Raw genomic sequence first — 17778 nt, 5'->3', positions numbered from 1 at the left:
ATATCATTACCAATCATTTCTGTTAATGCAACACTGTTCCCATTAGTAGTCTTCCTAGTATGTCATGCAGCCTAGTTTTAGCTATGATAAAGAATACGGTTTTTGCATCTCTTCTGAGAGTATTTCACAGCCTAGTAGTTCTGACTATAAGCTTACAGTTAAGGTAATTTCTTGTACCATTTGGGAGTTTGTTTCTTACTGTTACAGTTCTGCTATTCTCTTTCTCGTTTACTTCTATTTTTTGCTCTCCTCTGAACTCCATTTTGATCCCATAGTTGTCCTGACAATAAGTTGTCTGTTGATGAAGACATAATTCAAGAAATAGCTGAGAAGTCATTTCTTATTTATGAGTTTAGAGAAAGAAACGTGTTAAAATGCTGTGGCTTATGTTATGCTGCAAATGTAATAGAACTGAACATTTGTTCATAATGTTCCTGCACAGTTTTAAATTTCAGCCTGAACAAACTTTCTTGTTTCTTTACTTGATATGTATGCAGTGATCTTTCAAATTTTTACTGGCAGTTAAAAACATGTTTAGCTTATGCCTCCTCTGCTTTATGTTTAATTTTATTATTTACTGTTAGCATCTCCATTATTCTTTTCAGTTCCCTAGGTTTGATTCACCGTTAAGTTTCATTTTTAAGTCTGTAGGATGCCAGTGAAATTGTAGTTATATTAGCATAAAGCCAGAATAGTACTTCGGTGAATCTGTTCCCTAGTTCTAATCTCTTCAGGTTTTATGAGATACTTCTCTATAATTTCCAGTGTTTGCGACTCTAATCAAATTACTACTATCTGTGAATTTCATTAAAAAATCATTACTGAAGATACTAAGTGATATTTGAGCTAGAATAAAAAAAAATCTACATATAACAGTTTCAATAATAAATTATCTTCTATAATATATTAGCTATATTTTTGTAACCCGGAATGTAGATGTTATTTTTTTCAAAGCCACCTTGGATAAATGTTATTTTACACATTGCAATTATGAATAGATTTTCGAGTTGTATAGGATACTGTGTTGAGTAACATACTAAGAGCCAAAGATAACTTCTCCTTCATCTACTAATTTTGCAGTCTATTCTTAAAAAGGTCAGACTTTTCAGACGTGACCTGTTCTTTATAAATCTATGCTTCTTATTGTTTGTGGTTCTAATATCCTACAAATGAATTGATACTTTTTTCCCTTAAAATAGTTGTTTTATTATTTCATGAAGTAGAATATTCTGTAAAACTGGTTTTTTCCTCCAGTTTCTAGTTTTCTCCTCAGCTTTTCATGTTATCTCCTCAATGACAGCAGGGACCTGTTGAGATAGAGTTACACAAGTACCTGAAGGACAGCTGTCAGAAGCCTAGATCACTTCTTTTTACCCATTCACACCTTTCCTTAAGGCAAAACAGCTTTAAGAGCAGATCCTTCTCCGTTGCAGGTAATGATCAGTGAGCAAGAAGCAAAGAAAAGCAGTGAATTTCATGCGGTAGCAATTCCCTGACTGCTCCTATAAGAGCAGAACAGTTTGCATCCAGACAGGAAAAATGATTAAGTTTTTTTCTAATAGTTCTTCATAACTTAGCAACAGGTGAGGAAAATGCTGATTTAGAACTTTAGAGGCAAAGTGTCCAGGTGTTGTCATCTATGTCTCCAGATTTGTATTCCAGATAGATTAGACTCTGCCCCCTTTCTTTCCATTTTTCCTCAAGAATGGGAAAAAAAACTGGGACAAACAAGGAAGGCAAGTGTTTTTTTTCTGTGCTGAATGAGCATGGCTAGCTTAGGATTCGTTTAGTTATGTCTAACAAGAAAGATAGAACACAATGGGATCGAATGCAGATACCCAAGCAGAAACGTGAGGCTGTGTGTTTGTATGACATACCACAACGCCTTTTAGTTTTATTGGCTTGGATCTAGATACAAGTGTGGGCAGGGCTTTCATGGCACTGGAGTAATGCAGCTGGAATGAATTTCACTAGAAGCTCGTTATGTGTTCACAGTATTATATGTTAAGGTAGATCAATGTGGATTTACTAGTTTACCAGCTTGGGTCACCACTTGCTATTGCAGTTTTGCCCTGTGTGCCATTTTGTGTTGTAGATAGTTAGCACATTGTCCTTTATCATTGGGCAGAAGCATTTTGGAAGAGAAATCATCCTAGTGACACTAAAAGTAGAGCCTCACCTTCATCCTTCTCTTCCTTAAGACTTTCTTAAAACTACACCCAGAAACAAATTTCCCAGATTGAGGCTACTGAGGAATAGCCATTAAGTATCACTTGGAAGGTATCAATTCAGTCAGGCACTAGCTGGGAAAGCAATTTATTTTGTGACATGGCCAGATAGAGGATGAATGTGGCTCAAATGATGACAACAAGACAAAGCAAAGCTATATATTGCTGATTGATCTATCAAAACTCTCAAGAAGGATGACCAGCCAGCACAGGCTCTGAAATGGCCAAAGAAAATGATTTTTTTTCTGGGGAAAACATTCCTTCTAGCACGTAATAGTTTTTGTCTGTCAAGCTTTCTATTAGAGTGAAAGATTGACTGAATTCAGTTTGTCAGCTGAATTGTTCATAAGTGCTTTACAGTGGCTTTGAATGTCACTAACCTTTTATGGAATTAAATGCAGAAATACTGAGAATTGAAGAGTTGGAGAGCAGTGTCAGAGAGTAGAGATTCCTCTGAGAGGACTAGAAATCCTTAATATCTGTTTGTAGGAGAAATGAACCGATTTCTTCTATATGAAATGAACCAATCACTGAAAACCAATTAGTATAAATTTCGTTCTATGCAGTGTGTGTGTGTATAAATATATATATATAACATGCAAGTTTCATTATATCTAGCGTATATTTATACAGTGTGCCTATAGAGCCATGCAGACACCTAGACATAAAGAAGAGAACTTGCTGCTTAGAATTCTTTATTCCGTTACTTTTATGTTTTGTAATAACAAAATCTGGGTGATTTCTGGAATCGTAGTTCATTAATCTTGTCAGTATCAGATAGGAGAAGGTGTTAGAAGCAGCCACATGGCCAGCTCTCTTTGAAAGGCAGGATTGTCTTTTGAAGATGAATGGAGAAGAACCAAGAGTCTTTAAACTATTTGAATAAGTAAGATCTTTCACAGGGAATTCTTGAAGAGTCACTAGGATTGCCATACAGCAGGATTTAGATCTGAGACTACACCTTTCTAACTCTGGAAAGGAGCCAAAACTACCTTGGTCCAAGCAACCTTGTGTAGACAATATAAAAAATGATTCAGTGCTTGGGCCCAGAAATCATCTGCCCAAGAATCTTGGTAATACAAGTGGATATGTGAGATAAATATACGATACGTCTATATATGCCTCATATGCTATCTGTGGCAGATTGGCCCCTGGTACTCCAGAAATCCAGATTAACGTTTTAAAAAAGTACAAGCCAAGACTAAATTTGAAAGATAAGGTCACATCAATCATATCAAAATTTCATATCTCTCTCTACAAATCAATGGAGAAAATTTTAATTCAATATTTTCTGCTTCTTTTTTCTTTAAAATTTACTAGTTGTTTTTTTTTTTTTAGCTAACAGATAATTGACTAAAAAGCATATGTCCCCAATTACTGTAGATTTCTGAAGCTTTGAAAGTCTTGTGTTTTGCTTAAAAGGCTACCCAGTTAAAAAAAAACCAAACTAACAGAACAGTTTCTGTAATCATGGGATGGCAATATGTTTTTGAGCATTGACTTTGCAAGTATTACTCTTTGGTTAACTCTTTGTTTAAGAGGTTTTAAATAACCTCTTGGGTTATTTAAATTTAAAGAAATCATAAAGGGCAGGATCAGTGGCAGATTCCCATTAACTTATTTGTAGAATGTTTGATGACATAAATATAGAACCAAATTGGCCCAATATTTTATAGCTTAGTAGCTCCTGAACTCTCAAGGCCAGATACCAAGACATTTTGGTAGGTGGATGATTTTGATAGATGCACCAATAGATTTTTCCTAACATGGCTGCTGGATAATTATTCAAACAAATAAGAGAATGCTTTGGAACACAGACCATACTGTGGAGGAAAGTATACATTAAAGAAATAGCAAATTACCTATTACCAAACAAAAGAAGAATTGAGTGTTATGAAAAGACTGTGCAAAATTAGTCCTTGCTGTGGAATAGGTAATAAGACATAAAGCCAGCCTAGCATAAAAGATTGGAAAGAAGTAGAATTTGTCATGAGAGTGACTGGTAAATCCACATCAGTATCTGAATTTCCCTAGCATTCAAGAATGTTTTAATTTAGTAATCCTATTCTGGTTCATTTTAATTTTAAACATACCACTCCAAGTCGCACTTCCTTTACTTATGCCCTGCTTCTGCAAATATTTATGTTATTATCTGTAGACTATTGAGCAATCTGCAGTTTATTCATTAATGTCAAGTTAAGCAGCTTTTGTAACCTGTACAGAAATATATCATGGTGCTCTCTAAAAATCAGTTTTTACTCGGGATAAGTATGTAATAAATATGAAGTGAGGATTCTGTTAGGAGCCAAACGTTATATATAGGCATGTAAATAATTAATATTTTTATATGTACGTATATGTATAAAATGCACTGTGTTTATAGTTAATAAATTTTACTATTAATTTTTTCCATATTTTTATGGGTAGTTTGGTAACATATTTATGTACATGATTGTTTAGCTATAATTACAAATATTTATAATACATTTAATTTATGATTGTTAATTATAGCTTGCATTATAGTCCACATCGTTATTATGAATGAGGCAATTCTGTAAGATTCAAAACCTATTTTCAGTGCTAGTGTTTTGGGATATTTTCTTCAATCATTGAAGGAGTTGTGTTGTACTGTGTATGTTGCTGACATATTTGGGAACAGATTCTGTAACAGGAGCATAAACCCTGAAAGGTCTACATCCATGTTTTTTGCTTTTTCTCTTTATTGGGCGTGGATACAATAGTGCTGTCTGTAGAGAGGTGATGATCCTGTTTTGCATTGAATCTCTGGTTGCTGTTATTTTGATCAAGCAGTTAGCAGTGATAGCACATCTGGGATCTTAAGCTTTCAGAGAATGCTCTATTATCCTTGATATCCTTCCAAACAGAAGATTAATTTGCTATCCTGTGATATTAAAATACAAAATAATGTTTAAATTATATTGTAGAGCACTTTACAAAGGTCTCTTGAGGCACTACACTGGAATACTGGGATGAAAAGACATCAAGCTTAGCTATTTTGTAGTTGAAACCAGTACCACTATGTCCCATAGAAACTCATGAAATTAACCTAAAATTAGGAAAACGAGAAAGTCTTTGAGTACTAGTAGTATCTTGTGGAGTAAATAGAATGTAAGGATGAGTTTGAGATCATCTTATTTCTATTGCAGGTGCTAAAGATTTATCCACTCCCTCTTCAAAAATGTTAATGCTCTGCAGGGATATCCTGTAGGTTTTTTGACTTTGTATATGCTTCCTATATAAGATAAAATCACAAAGCACAAAGGCGGCTGTGAGTAGAAATTTTCTAAAATTGCAGAGATAAAAGTATTTGGGTATGAGGTTCAACAAGGCTCAGTGTTGGGTCCTGCACTGGTGGTACAACAATCCCATGCAATGCCATGGGCTTGGGGAAGAGTTGCTGGAAAGCTGCCTGGTGGAAAAGGACCTGGAGATGTTGATCAATGGCCTGCTGAAAATGAGCGAGCAGTGTGCCCAAGTGGCCAAGAAGGCCAACAGCATTCTGGCTTGTATCAGCAATAGTGTGGCCAGCAGGACTAGGGAAGCGATCGTCCCCCTGTACTCAGCACTGGTGAGACCGCACCTTGAATACTGTGTTCAGTTTTGGGCCCCTTACTACAAGGAAGACATTGAGGTGCTGGTGAGAGTCCAAAGAAGGACAATGAAGCTGGTGAAGGGTCTAGAGCACAAGTCTTATGAGGAGCGGCTGAGGGATCTGGGGTTGTTGAGTCTGGAGAAAAGGGGGCTGAGCGGAGACCTTATTGCTCTCTACAACTACCTGAAAGGAGGTTGTAGTGAGGTCGGGATCAGTCTGTTCTCCCAAGTAACAAGCAACAGGATGAGAGGAAACGGCCTCAAGTTGCACCAGGGGAGGTTTAGAATGGATATTAGGAAAAATTTCTTCACTGAAAGGGTTATCAAGCATTGGAACAGGCTTCCCAGGGAAGTGGTGGAGTCACCATCCCTGGAGGTATTTAAAAGACATGTAGATGTGGTGCTTAGGGATATTGTTTAGTGGTGGACTTGGTAGCGTTAGATTGATGGTTGGACTTGGTGATCTTAAAGGGCCTTTCCAACCAAAATGATTCTATGATTCTGTGATTCATTTCCTACCTACTATCTTTTTTACATTGTTCATAACTATTAGATCTCTGTTTATAAAGTGCTTTGATACTATTATTCTTCTTGCAGCTTTTTTGTTCATTCCCCTAGATTTAGCAGATTTTTTCTTGGGTATCTGGGTTTTGCTTTGATGGAGCAAAGAGAAAGAGAGAAGGACAAAGACATACGCGAGAGTATTACACCATTCCTGGGTCCGGTAGAAGTTGTCTGGAAAGGTTATGTGATCCTCAGCCTGTATTCATCCTGTGCACAGCTTTGGTGAGACCTTACATTACCAATGGAAGGTCCCTGGTTTTATTTATGTGTTTTATAACACATGCTATTTCTTTTCCAAAATACTTCAGTTCACAGAATATAGTATCAGGTTCTCACACTAAGTTTGTAAAATGTGTCAATTTTGTTCAGTCAACTTGAGTGAAATAATAGAACTGAAGCAGAAGGAAAGAGAGAAACAAATTTTCACTCTGAGAGGTGGTGATCTAATGTAGCTAGTAAATGAATGACTGCTTAGTAGTAATTTTCTTGCTTTTTTACTACTACAACAATATTTCATTATGGTGAAAATCCTGTCATTGGAGCAGAAGAGGCATATTTTTGTATTTACTACAGGGATTTTGACTTCCAGTTCTGCAATTATATGTCTTGTAGAGTAGGTATAGACTTTAATTTACAAATTCAGTGAATTTAAAGATTCAGATCTGATTCTGTAATCTAATCCGTGGAGGGGTACTTATGCCTATGGAGGGAGTCACCGAAGGTGATGAGCATTTTTAAATGTTGTGCCCTTGGCTGTCTGTTTACAGGATCACAGTTTACAGACCAAACTCTGTACTATTGGAATCTATGGAAATGTTCCCATCATATGCATTACTTGTTCAAGCTGATGTCAAATGCTAAACTTCCCACTACTTGTTTAAAGTTCCTATCTGCAGTTTGGTCCAGACAATGCAGAAAAATCAGATTGTATTTGATTTGTTTTCATATTGGAGTTATTAACAAGTACTCCTCATACAAGCAAAACACAAAACTGAAGTATTTCAAAAGAATGTAGGATAGTTTTCCAACTTCTGCTATTAGGAAATAGATATGCTTGCAATAATTAAAGCTGGAATAAAGGGAGAAGTACATTATTTTTTATGCCAGAAGCACACAATTGATATTTTAAAGGTAGATTTCAGCTGAGGGGGTGGGATGGGTGTGTGTGTGTGCAGGTGAATCACACTAAATTAATTGGGATTAGTAGCTGAACATCATATTTTTTTCTGTATTTACCTGGTTATTGTCTTAGTTGCTGTTTGCTGTCTTCTGAAATGATTGGCAGTTGTTTGTTTCTTTGTTTTTCCAAAGGGTTTATTGTAGGATTTCAAAGAATTGAACAAAATAGGGTTAAAATGAGAACATACGTTGTTAAAGGAGGCTTTTTGCTCTTTTTTTTTATCTGCAGATGAAAAGTATAGAAAATTGGAGATCTCCAAAAAACAGTGTAGAACATTCACTTCTGAAATTATGTTCCTTTGGCAAGGTGCATGGAAAAGATTTGGAAAAAAACACAAAAGTGCTGGCAAAATTTGTAGGAATGTTGGAAAAAAATTTGAAGTGTTGGCATAAGAATTCTTTAAAAATCCTCACTTATTCACATGTGAAATGAAAGTAAAAAAGCATCTGTCCTCGTTAGTGCACACTGAGTAAATAAAGATGAATAATTATATTTAGCAAAGTTCAAAGTTTTCTAAACAGAACTCTGTCTGCATTTGGCTTTCTTTGTTATTTGTTCCTCTACACTAAAATATTGTGGTTGAATATGGGCATATTTTGGAAAAAAAACCACCAACCACGAAACAAAACAGTGATTGTAGACAAAGAAAATATTAACGTTTTCAAAGATGATGATCTTCATTCTAACATGAAATTTTTAAGACTAAATATTCTTAATACAATAGAAAAGATCTTGGATCCATAAAATTTTTTTCAGGCACCCTAGTATAGGTAAATCTGAAGATCCTGCAGAATTTTTACCACTGTAACTGTTTTGTCCACCGAAATGGAAGAAAAGCATGCATGTTAAGGTCCTAATCCTATAAACATTTAGTCATATTGAAGTTTAAATATATTTTGCATTTATATAAACCAATTGAGCTGCTCATATCTATAAGATTGTACTTAGCTGTTTGAATGATGAGAAGGGTCATTAAGAATTGTAAATGGAATTTCTTTTATTTGCTTAATTTGTTTCTTTTTCATTCTATGACCAAATGTAGCTATTCTTCAGTGAAAACAAATAGGAATCTTAAAACAAAAATGAAAATCAGTCTTGTGTGGCTCAGAAATTATCGCACTTTAAAAAAGGATAATATATTAAATCTATTTCACAATCTAAAAGAAGGATTTTTGTTATAATAATAATGAAAAATTATTTTAATCTTTTAATTCCCTCTAATTATTTTTTCTTTTTACTATGGGTGTACCATCTTACTGTTTGTGTATTGCAATCATATTTGTTTCACACCCAGTGCTGTTAAAAGTAAGAACTAGATACATGATATCATTACTGTGATTTACAGTCAGTAGAATTCCTAATTGATTTGGTCCTTTATGTTGAACAGTTCGGGCCGTGGTACTTGCCTTGATAATGAGCCTCCCAAGCGTGACTTTCTTTATCCAGCTGTGGCCCCAGGTCAGGTGTATGATGCTGATGAACAGTGTCGCTTCCAGTATGGAGCAACATCCCGCCAATGTAAATATGGGGTAAGAAGTCTTAATCCTTATGCTGAGTGTTCTGCTTAGTCTTTTGTATATATTCCTTTATAACATAAATCTTTAGTTAGATGCAGTAGTGGGTTACAGATTTCCAATAGCATGTCTGGTGCCATCATACGTAAGCAAAGGGTACATTTTAATCCTTATGCTGCACCTTTTCCTTGAGTCATTTGTGTGTACTGTACACCAGAATGTGTGGGTAACAATGAGCTGGGGAAGGTATTATTTAATTTTGGGGAAAAGAGGAGCCCAGAACACTTGATCCTGCTCCTTTAAAGTGTACTACAGAATTTTCCCTGATTTCAGTTAAATGAGATCAGGCTCATGTTGTACTAATCTTGAAACATGAAATCTGTTGTGTTGGCTTTAACTTTTCAATTTAAAGCTACAGTTTGAAATTTTGTACTTGTATTGGTTTGTCAGGTCTGGTTTTCTTTTCTTTTTTTCTTTTTCTGGCACTGAGTTTATTATTTCTCCCATTGTTCTGACTTCTTTTTGGAAAGATGAATTATAGTTATGGGAACAGAGGAACATGAAGCTAGATAGCTTAATAGAATACTGAATAGCTAAGTACTAACAAAGCTTTGGCTGCGAGTACCAGTGTGCAATAATTACAGTAAATAAATTTACAGTAGAAACAAAAACCTGCACACTTAGGCCATTATGCAGTACATTTATAAATACTTACTTAAAATCTTGCAGGCAAAAGTATGTAGTACAAGGATACATTCTGCTGTGCTTGTCATCAAATAATCAGCTGAGACTAAATTAAATAAACCTTGAAAACATATCCAGTAGCTTAAAAGTAAATAGTTTTAATAATAATAAATAATACTTTAATTTTTAGATTATTCAAATAAAACAATGTAATCATTGAATTTATACTCTATTTACTTCTCGAAAGGCTCGCTATAAAGAAAGTCCGTTTTTAATATCCCTGGGGTGATAAATACAATATTGTTCTTGGGATGTGTCTTTGGCAGATCGCATTGTGCAAAGGATTTAAAAGCTGTGTGTAGCTGGCTGAGTAGCTCACTGGGTTTTCTACTGCTGATCCCTTACCAAACCTCTTTTGGCCTTTATTGTTCCTCTTTAAGTTCTCACTTCCCACCACTGTTCTTTAAGAGACCTGTTTCCTGTCACTACATCTAAGTCATACTTTTTTTTTTTCTTACAAATTCTCACCACACACACACTTTTATTTTCAGACTAAGGAAATCTGCAGGTATTTAATCCATGATTTATAGCACAGCCTTTGGAGATATACTGCATTTTAAATTAAACTGGAAAGTTAATAATGTGCAAAACCTGGCTTTTCCACATGTATGGGTTTTTTTTTTTCAAACAGTGTTAAACTATGTAATCATTGTTGTGATGATCATGCTGCACAGTACACTTCCTTACTTAAACCAGTTTCTAAACCACAAAAAATAGGAAGTAATGAAGATGCGTAGGTATCTTGGCTTTCTGCCTTCTGCTTTCTTTTTGGTTTTTTGTTAGGATTTCCTTATACTTACAAAAAAGAGTTCGACACTTAATTGAGGCAATAGTTAAAAGAAGTTATGTCTTCGTGTGACATTACCAGTCCTCTGAGTTGATATAGTGTATTGTTTGCCATCAGTGTGCCATCAATGTGAGCATAACTTACAAGTGTCTCAGAAAAAAACCCCTATTTTTAGTAATAGTATTCAGACTGCATATATTAATATAACAGGTTATTGTAGAAGCCTGGTATTTAAAAATATTGTCTGCCATGGACATTATGCTCTGAAAATGCAATAATGATTATTATGATAGTACAGATTTCAACTGATAATTTTGAAGGGGGGAAAAAAAAAGTCTTTGGAAGCTTGTAGTGCAAATGGAAAATATCCACACCAGAAAGACCTATTCATATATGAAAGGGTTTTTAGAACTGAGTAGTGTAACTAGATCTAAATACCAGGAAAAGCTAAGTTGAGTACTTCATTATCAAAAGTAAACAGTTAGTGCTTTGGATATTCGTATTTGCTATACTATTCATGTTAAGATGCCATTAATAGTTGGTTGATCTTATTCTAAGTCACATGTGCAACTATGGACTGAAAAACATAGTAAAAATCCATAATTAACAGTGGACCTAGTTCCTATGCTAACTTCTGTCTAGCACTTCTTTTAGCCCTTTTTATTTGAAGTACCTGGTAAAAAAGGGGTAGAGCAGGTTTTCCAACATTGGGTTTAGTGACCTAGAAGGAAATTCCAAACCAAAGGGCAATCTCAGAGAAAGTTTCTTGCCTTTTTCTCTTGCTCATATTCTTTACTGATTTGTGACGGCAAGGCATGACAAGAGAAACAGTCGAACTCTCAAATCAAAGGCCAAAAAATTACAAGTCTCCTTTGGGCTCTGATGTAGCTGTCAAAACAGTTGGTGTTTTTAAAATAACTTGGAAAAATCTTCATGTTCTTTTTGCTTTGGAATTCTGTCGTGATGTCTTACTAACCTTTAGGAAAATCACCTCTTTCAACATGTAACTTTAATGTTAATCTGTGTTCATTGCCTTTTCTTCCATATTTCCTCATCCATTCCCTCTGTATGTTTATTTTTAACTGTTTGTTGCTTTTGGTCATAGATCATGTCCCAGTCCTGCAAAGAATTTGGCACATTTAAGTACCCAAGGCCTTTCTCACTTAGGAACTTGACGTTAAATACATGGAGAGGTGTTTGAACGATTAAGGCATCAGAGCTAAAGTACTAAAGGGGCTGCAAGTTTCTGCGTTTCTGTATGTGTGTTTACTGACAAGGAGCCAATTTGACCTTAAAAGGAGCTCTTTGGTAGTTGTTTTGATACTGTTGTAAGTACTAGACTTAACTGAACTGTTTAGTCACTTATGGACAGGACTGTTCCAGCAAAAGCATTGTGGCTATTGCTCAGATTTCCCTGTGTTGTTCAGGACAAGAATTCAAATAGATGCTTTAGCTCTTTGAGCTGAAAAAATGAAACTACATGTTAGTAAGTATTCAGTGATCCTACTAATGTTACATGTGGATTGTTCTCTGTACTGTACTTTCCACCATTACTGATACAGGGGAAATTTTAGGGAATTTAAGTGAAGAAATAGATACTTTGAATAAAGAATTGAGAGGCAATATCTCAGGCTACTTAAAATATTTAATTTTTAGGGTACACTTTCAGATTCAGGAAAACATTAAATTTATGATTTACAGTGAGCCAAATGGTAATGGTGGAAATTTCACCATATAATACTGACACACAGCTTTTTCCTAAAGACAATACATGCTTTCAGGTATCTTACTGGATTCACTGCAGTGGGAGATTTTGAGGTTATTAGGAACAGTGCTAGTTCCTGTTCATTTATGTAGCTACTGGATAAGCTACATTTTCTAGGGTGATGCAGTGTGAATGTCAAGTGCATCTCAGTTCTTTGCTGTGTTTGTACGCCAGTTCTTATGACAGTTCAGAACCTTTTTCAATCGTTTTGTTTAGGTGAATGTAAGGAGAACTTTTTTTGTTGACTCCTTACCTCCTTAACCTTTGCCTAATAATAGTTGGATGCTGACTGTCTCTGGGTTAACTCAGGAAGGAATTCCAGTCTTGACTTGGAATTTCTCTGTTTTATGAGTTTAAATAATACCTGGAATATGCCTGACTGTAACTTACAGATTTTGTGGTTCAAAATAATGCTTTTCTTTAGAGCTGGTCCCCACATTTTTAGGACAGAGGCTAAAGCCTCAGACATTTTAATAGCAGTTAATACTTTATGCATATGGTTGATATTGCTGTGGTGCATTTTATGATCTGTGAAGCTGTTGGCTGCTAGCATGGGTTTCAGAGATAGTGCCTTACAATTCTTTGTATATTTTTGTGTTTTATGCTTTTCCACCATCATTGGTGTCAGTAAATACTTTGAGTAGTGGGAAAAGGGGACAGACTCTCCTTTCCTTTGCATATATGGCTTCACTGAAATCAGCAGGACCACTCTTTGTATTTCACACTAGGGTTTAACACATCAGGTAATGTATTTTAGCTGATGACAGGTAGCTCTCTTTGTCATGGTCTTATGTTTGCAATTAAGTTCTCCAGTTACTTTGCCAATGAAAACAGCTTTAAACTCAAATACCAGTTTTTATTCACATTTTGTTAGTGCATTTTGGAGGACAGATAGAGTTCAAGCTCTGAACTTACTGCTTGTAAATAGGCAGAATGAAGATACATTCTGAGAGTAAGGAGTCCTCCTGCTGCCTTCAATAGCTCCCTTACGTTAGTTGTCTCTAGGAAGATTTTAATGCTTTTAATGAGTTATGGTGGGTAGTCATAAAGTTAATTACCATTAATGGAAAGTTGCTGGGAAAATGTTGGCTACAGAAATACAGGACATGCAGTTGTCATGCCTTTGCTGCTTCCTAGTTTCCCAGATGCCAGTTCAGAGACAGAATAGTTTAACTGAATTAGTTAGTAATGACCTAAACAAAACAGCATTGGTCAGCTAACTTTCAAATCCAGGAGAGTAAACAAATTGCTATACACAACGGTTCTACAATATTTCTTCTAGGGCAAAATAGCCTGAATTACAATTGACCCTTGTAATCAGGTGATACAAACTGTAATGTTAGTGAATTAAACTGTCACTTTTTCCATAGAATGATAGAATCATTTTCACAGAATCACAGAATCAATCAGGTTGGAAGAAACCTCTGGGATCACTGAGTCCAACCATTGCCCTGACACCACCGTGTCAACTAGACCATGGCACTAAGTGCCTTGTCCAGTCTTTTCTTAAACACATCCAGAGATGGTGACTCCACCACCTCCCTGGGCAGCCCATTCCAATGTCTAATGACCCTTTCTGAGAAAAAATGCTTCCTAATGTCTAACCTGAACCTCCCCTGGCAAAGCTTGAGGCTATGTCCTCTTGTCCTATCGCTAGTTGCCTGGGAAAAGAGGCTGACTTCCCCTCCGCTACAACCTCTGTTCAGGTAGTTGTAGACTGCAATAAGGTCACCTCTGAGGCTCCTCTTCTCCAGGCTAAACAAGCCTAGCTGCACAGTAGTGATGAGAGGTTTTGCACTTGACCTTATGAAATAAAAATAAAGGAAACCAGTTTTGTTTGGAAAGCACCTTTAAGATCATCAAGTCCAACTGTTAACCATTCATGAAACACTGATATGTTTTACTCCAGTTAAATAAAGAGAGGTACTAAGCTTGATGTTGGGTTTTTATAGGAAGGTGGAAGCAGATTCTGGAAGCTGGTTTTTCAGAAGGAAAGTCAGAGAAGCCACTGGTGTATCTTTGCACCAGAGCTACCTGTTCCCTTTTGTTTGCTCACCCATTGATACTATGACTAGGATTGTGCATTCAGTTGAATCTGGACCTAGTACTTAGTAACTCACTGAAAAGTGACTTTTTTTTCCCCAGCTTCATACATCATACCATGGCTAAGTCACTTTACACTTGGTGTTTGTTCATAGAGCATAAGTAGTTTGTTCAGATTGATTTATATTACGTTGCTCACAAATTAGTGTTAAAAGTATGTGTAGGTGAAGAGAGGAATTGAAGATCTTGGTATTATACTCCGCCATTTTTATCAACCTTTCCATTTTTTTTTATTTCATAAGGTCAAGTGCAAAACCTCTCATCACTATTGTGCAGGCCTTTTGCGTTTAGACTGATTAAAGTTTGAGCTTTTCCTGTGTAAGGACTTACAGGATCTGCTGTAATCAAGAACATTTGAAACATTTCCAGCTTTTATCCAGTGAATCTTATTCCTTCTTTTTTTTAAGGTTAGGATGTGTATAGTCAAGGGAAATCCCAGAAGTTTTCCTCTTTCTGAATCCCAAAGTAGTTTTACATCCTTTTTGTATCTTTTTCTAACAAGTTCTCCTAGTCTCCTTTCTTCTTTCCTCAGACTGTCTTGTCTCCAAACCCCCTTTCTCTTTCTCTCTCTCTTTCTCTCTCTTTCACAAGAGACACAGATGTAACACCAATGTGCCTGGATCTTATGAAAGCTGTTCAAAAAGCACAAGGGGAAGCTAGTGATCAAAGCAGGAGGAGTGCATTAGATGATAGCAGAAACCATAATGAGATTCCAGATACTGGAATGTGGTTTGAATAAAGATGGTATAGGTTGCATGGGTTTGAAAGGGAAGATGCTACTTGGAGGTGATTGACCTTGTGGGGCTTCTGTAGTTTCCATAAGGTTCACATAAGCACCCAATATTTAGAAAAGAATGCTAGTAACATAATACGAATGTACGACTTAAGCTTCGGATTCTATTTCACATTCTTTCAGCATGTTGTGATTCATAATGTGCTGCGCCAGTTAATGAGCATTTGGTAGTGGAGCACTGAAATGGTAGCTTTTGGGTGCTTATCTGAACTAAAATTTGAACCTTCTGAAGTTCACCCATAATTATAGTCTTCTAGTTTTAATTGTGTTGCCAGCAGTATTTCAGCAGTGAGGCTGAAAATACTCTAGGTTGATGCTTTTCAGGTCTGAATTGTAAGTTACAATTCAAACTAATTATTTTTATGCTCTATTTTAGCAAATGCTCATCAAGAGGTGCAGCATATTATAGATTAAACATGCTGAAGTAACATAAAATCCTTATTAACATTTTAAAATTTTATGAACAAAAATGAAACTCCCAAATTATTATAGTTTAATACGCATTGTGAATGTATTTCCCATCTTCTTTTTTTTATATTGTGGGCCAAACTGCTTACTTTTGTTGGAGGCTTCATTAGTGTTGAAAACATTAAGAACAGCACAGCAATTTGATCTTTGCTCATGTTACTGAGTTTTCTTTGTGCTGTATTGTTACCATTTATGATGGTTATGATATAGGATGCTTAGATGTTGCAAAATTTGAAATGCCTATATATAACTCTGCATGACACAACAGAAGGAGGCTCCATCATTGATAACACTTAGGCAAAAGGAAGATAATTTGATTTGCTGTTTTTTTTCTCTAGATGGGTTCAGCTTTGTTTAATTTACTGCAAATACAAGCATCCGAATTCCAAACTGAAGTCATGGAGCCCTAAGATACACCGTTACAGGTTGTCATCTACCTTGTCTTGATCTTATGAAAGGCCTCAGCTTCAGTTTATGTTTCCTGGATTATTAAAACACTTCCTTAAATCCACACATTTGGAGACTGAGTTTGAGGTCATTGATGAATTTTCGCATTATGCTTCTTTCTCTTAGTTTCAGTAAATTATTCACACAAATTTAATGTTGGCAAAAGGTATGTTAGCTTCATCCTGTGTCCACCAGTGAAGAAAAGGCCTACCGTAAAGGGTCAGCTAGTGTTGGTGGGTGGGTGTGGGTGGGTGGGTGTGCGTGCATGCGTGTGTGCGTGTTAGTGTGTGAAAAACACAGTATACTTTCTACTAGTGATTTTGGGCCTGACCTTTCCAGGGCAGTTCCTCATCTGTTTTCAAGGCTGGCTTATTAAAAACAGTTGCTTAGAGATGTTAAAGATATGATGGTGGTAGTAAGGAAATAGCTCAAATCATTAATTATGAAACTAAGGTAGTACCACATATAGGGTTGAGTTGGAGAACAGAAAGCTTCATGCACCTTAGTGAGAATTTCTCTGTTAACTTTCCAAAATCATCTGAAAATAAAGAAGACATAGCCATAGAAATACCTGCTATAATTCCATTTTCATTTAATGAAATAACAGGGCAAATGGATTTTCCACTTCTTCTTAGTCATTTGAAATCAAATAATATTTCTATTAATGCTGTTTTTCATTTCATGTCCGGGGTGATGGAAAATGTACTTCAGATTCTACTCTTTCTTTTAAATGCAAAACAGCAGGGGGAAATAAACAACTTCTTAAATACATTTAGCTATATTTAAAATAAATGACAAAAATACTTTAATTCCTTGGTTTTAATATAAATTGCTTCTACAAATTGATACATTGTGTTATTTTAGTCGATTAATCGTCTGTTCTTTGCATGTTTTTTCATAAGGAAATATTCAGTTGATTTTGGGATATTGTATGTCTGTCTCAAACAGAACTCCTTTCTGATTTAAGCAGAGGTTTTTGCTCAAGTATTAATGGTATGATACAGCCCATAGTAATTTCACATTACTTTCGTTTTGTCTTTAGGGATTTACTGAGGCAAACTCCTGCTGAAATTAGGGTCTGAATAAGGACTACCAGACTATGTCAGTAATAATATCTAGTTTTGATATAGTGCTGTTCGTTCTGTCTCCCAAAACAATTTAGGAAGAAGGAAATTATTTTTCTCATTTTGTAGGGAGGTGAGCTGACATGCTTAGAATCATCCGGATCAGGATGAGGAGGGTAAGGAGGCCTTCTACAGGCAGCTGAGAGCAGTCTCTCAATTACAGGGCCTGGTTGTCGTGGGGGATTTCAACTACCCTGATATTTGCTGGGAGGCCTACTCAGCCAGCCATCCTCAGTCCAGGAGGTTCCTCCAGTGCATTGATGATAACTTTCTGATGCAAATGGTGGAGGAGCCAACTAGGAGAGGAGCGCTGCTGGATCTTATCCTCACTAACAAGGAGGGTCTGGTTGAAGCGGTGAAGGTTGAGGGCAGCCTTGGTTGTAGTGACCATGAGATGGCAGAGTTCAGGATCTCATGTGGCAGGAACAGAATAGCTACTAGAATCACAA

General features: G+C 36.0%; 1 protein-coding gene across 2 annotated transcripts in view; it reads left to right on the top strand.

Annotated features, from left to right (window-relative positions):
* The window catches only part of ADAMTS6 (ADAM metallopeptidase with thrombospondin type 1 motif 6), a 187089-nt gene that overhangs the window by 87524 nt on the left and 81787 nt on the right, over window positions 1-17778 (top strand). For both annotated transcript variants that reach the window (XM_068423111.1, XM_068423110.1), the window contains exon 10: window positions 8972-9113. In XM_068423111.1, coding sequence (XP_068279212.1) covers window positions 8972-9113 — 142 coding nt within the window. The remainder of the gene's footprint in view (window positions 1-8971; window positions 9114-17778) is intronic.

Source organism: Nyctibius grandis, chromosome Z (assembly GCF_013368605.1).
Source record: "Nyctibius grandis isolate bNycGra1 chromosome Z, bNycGra1.pri, whole genome shotgun sequence".
Lineage (NCBI taxonomy): Eukaryota > Metazoa > Chordata > Aves > Nyctibiiformes > Nyctibiidae > Nyctibius > Nyctibius grandis.
The sequence above is the reverse complement of the archived record's forward strand: the minus strand, read 5'-3'. Positions and strand labels throughout refer to the sequence as shown.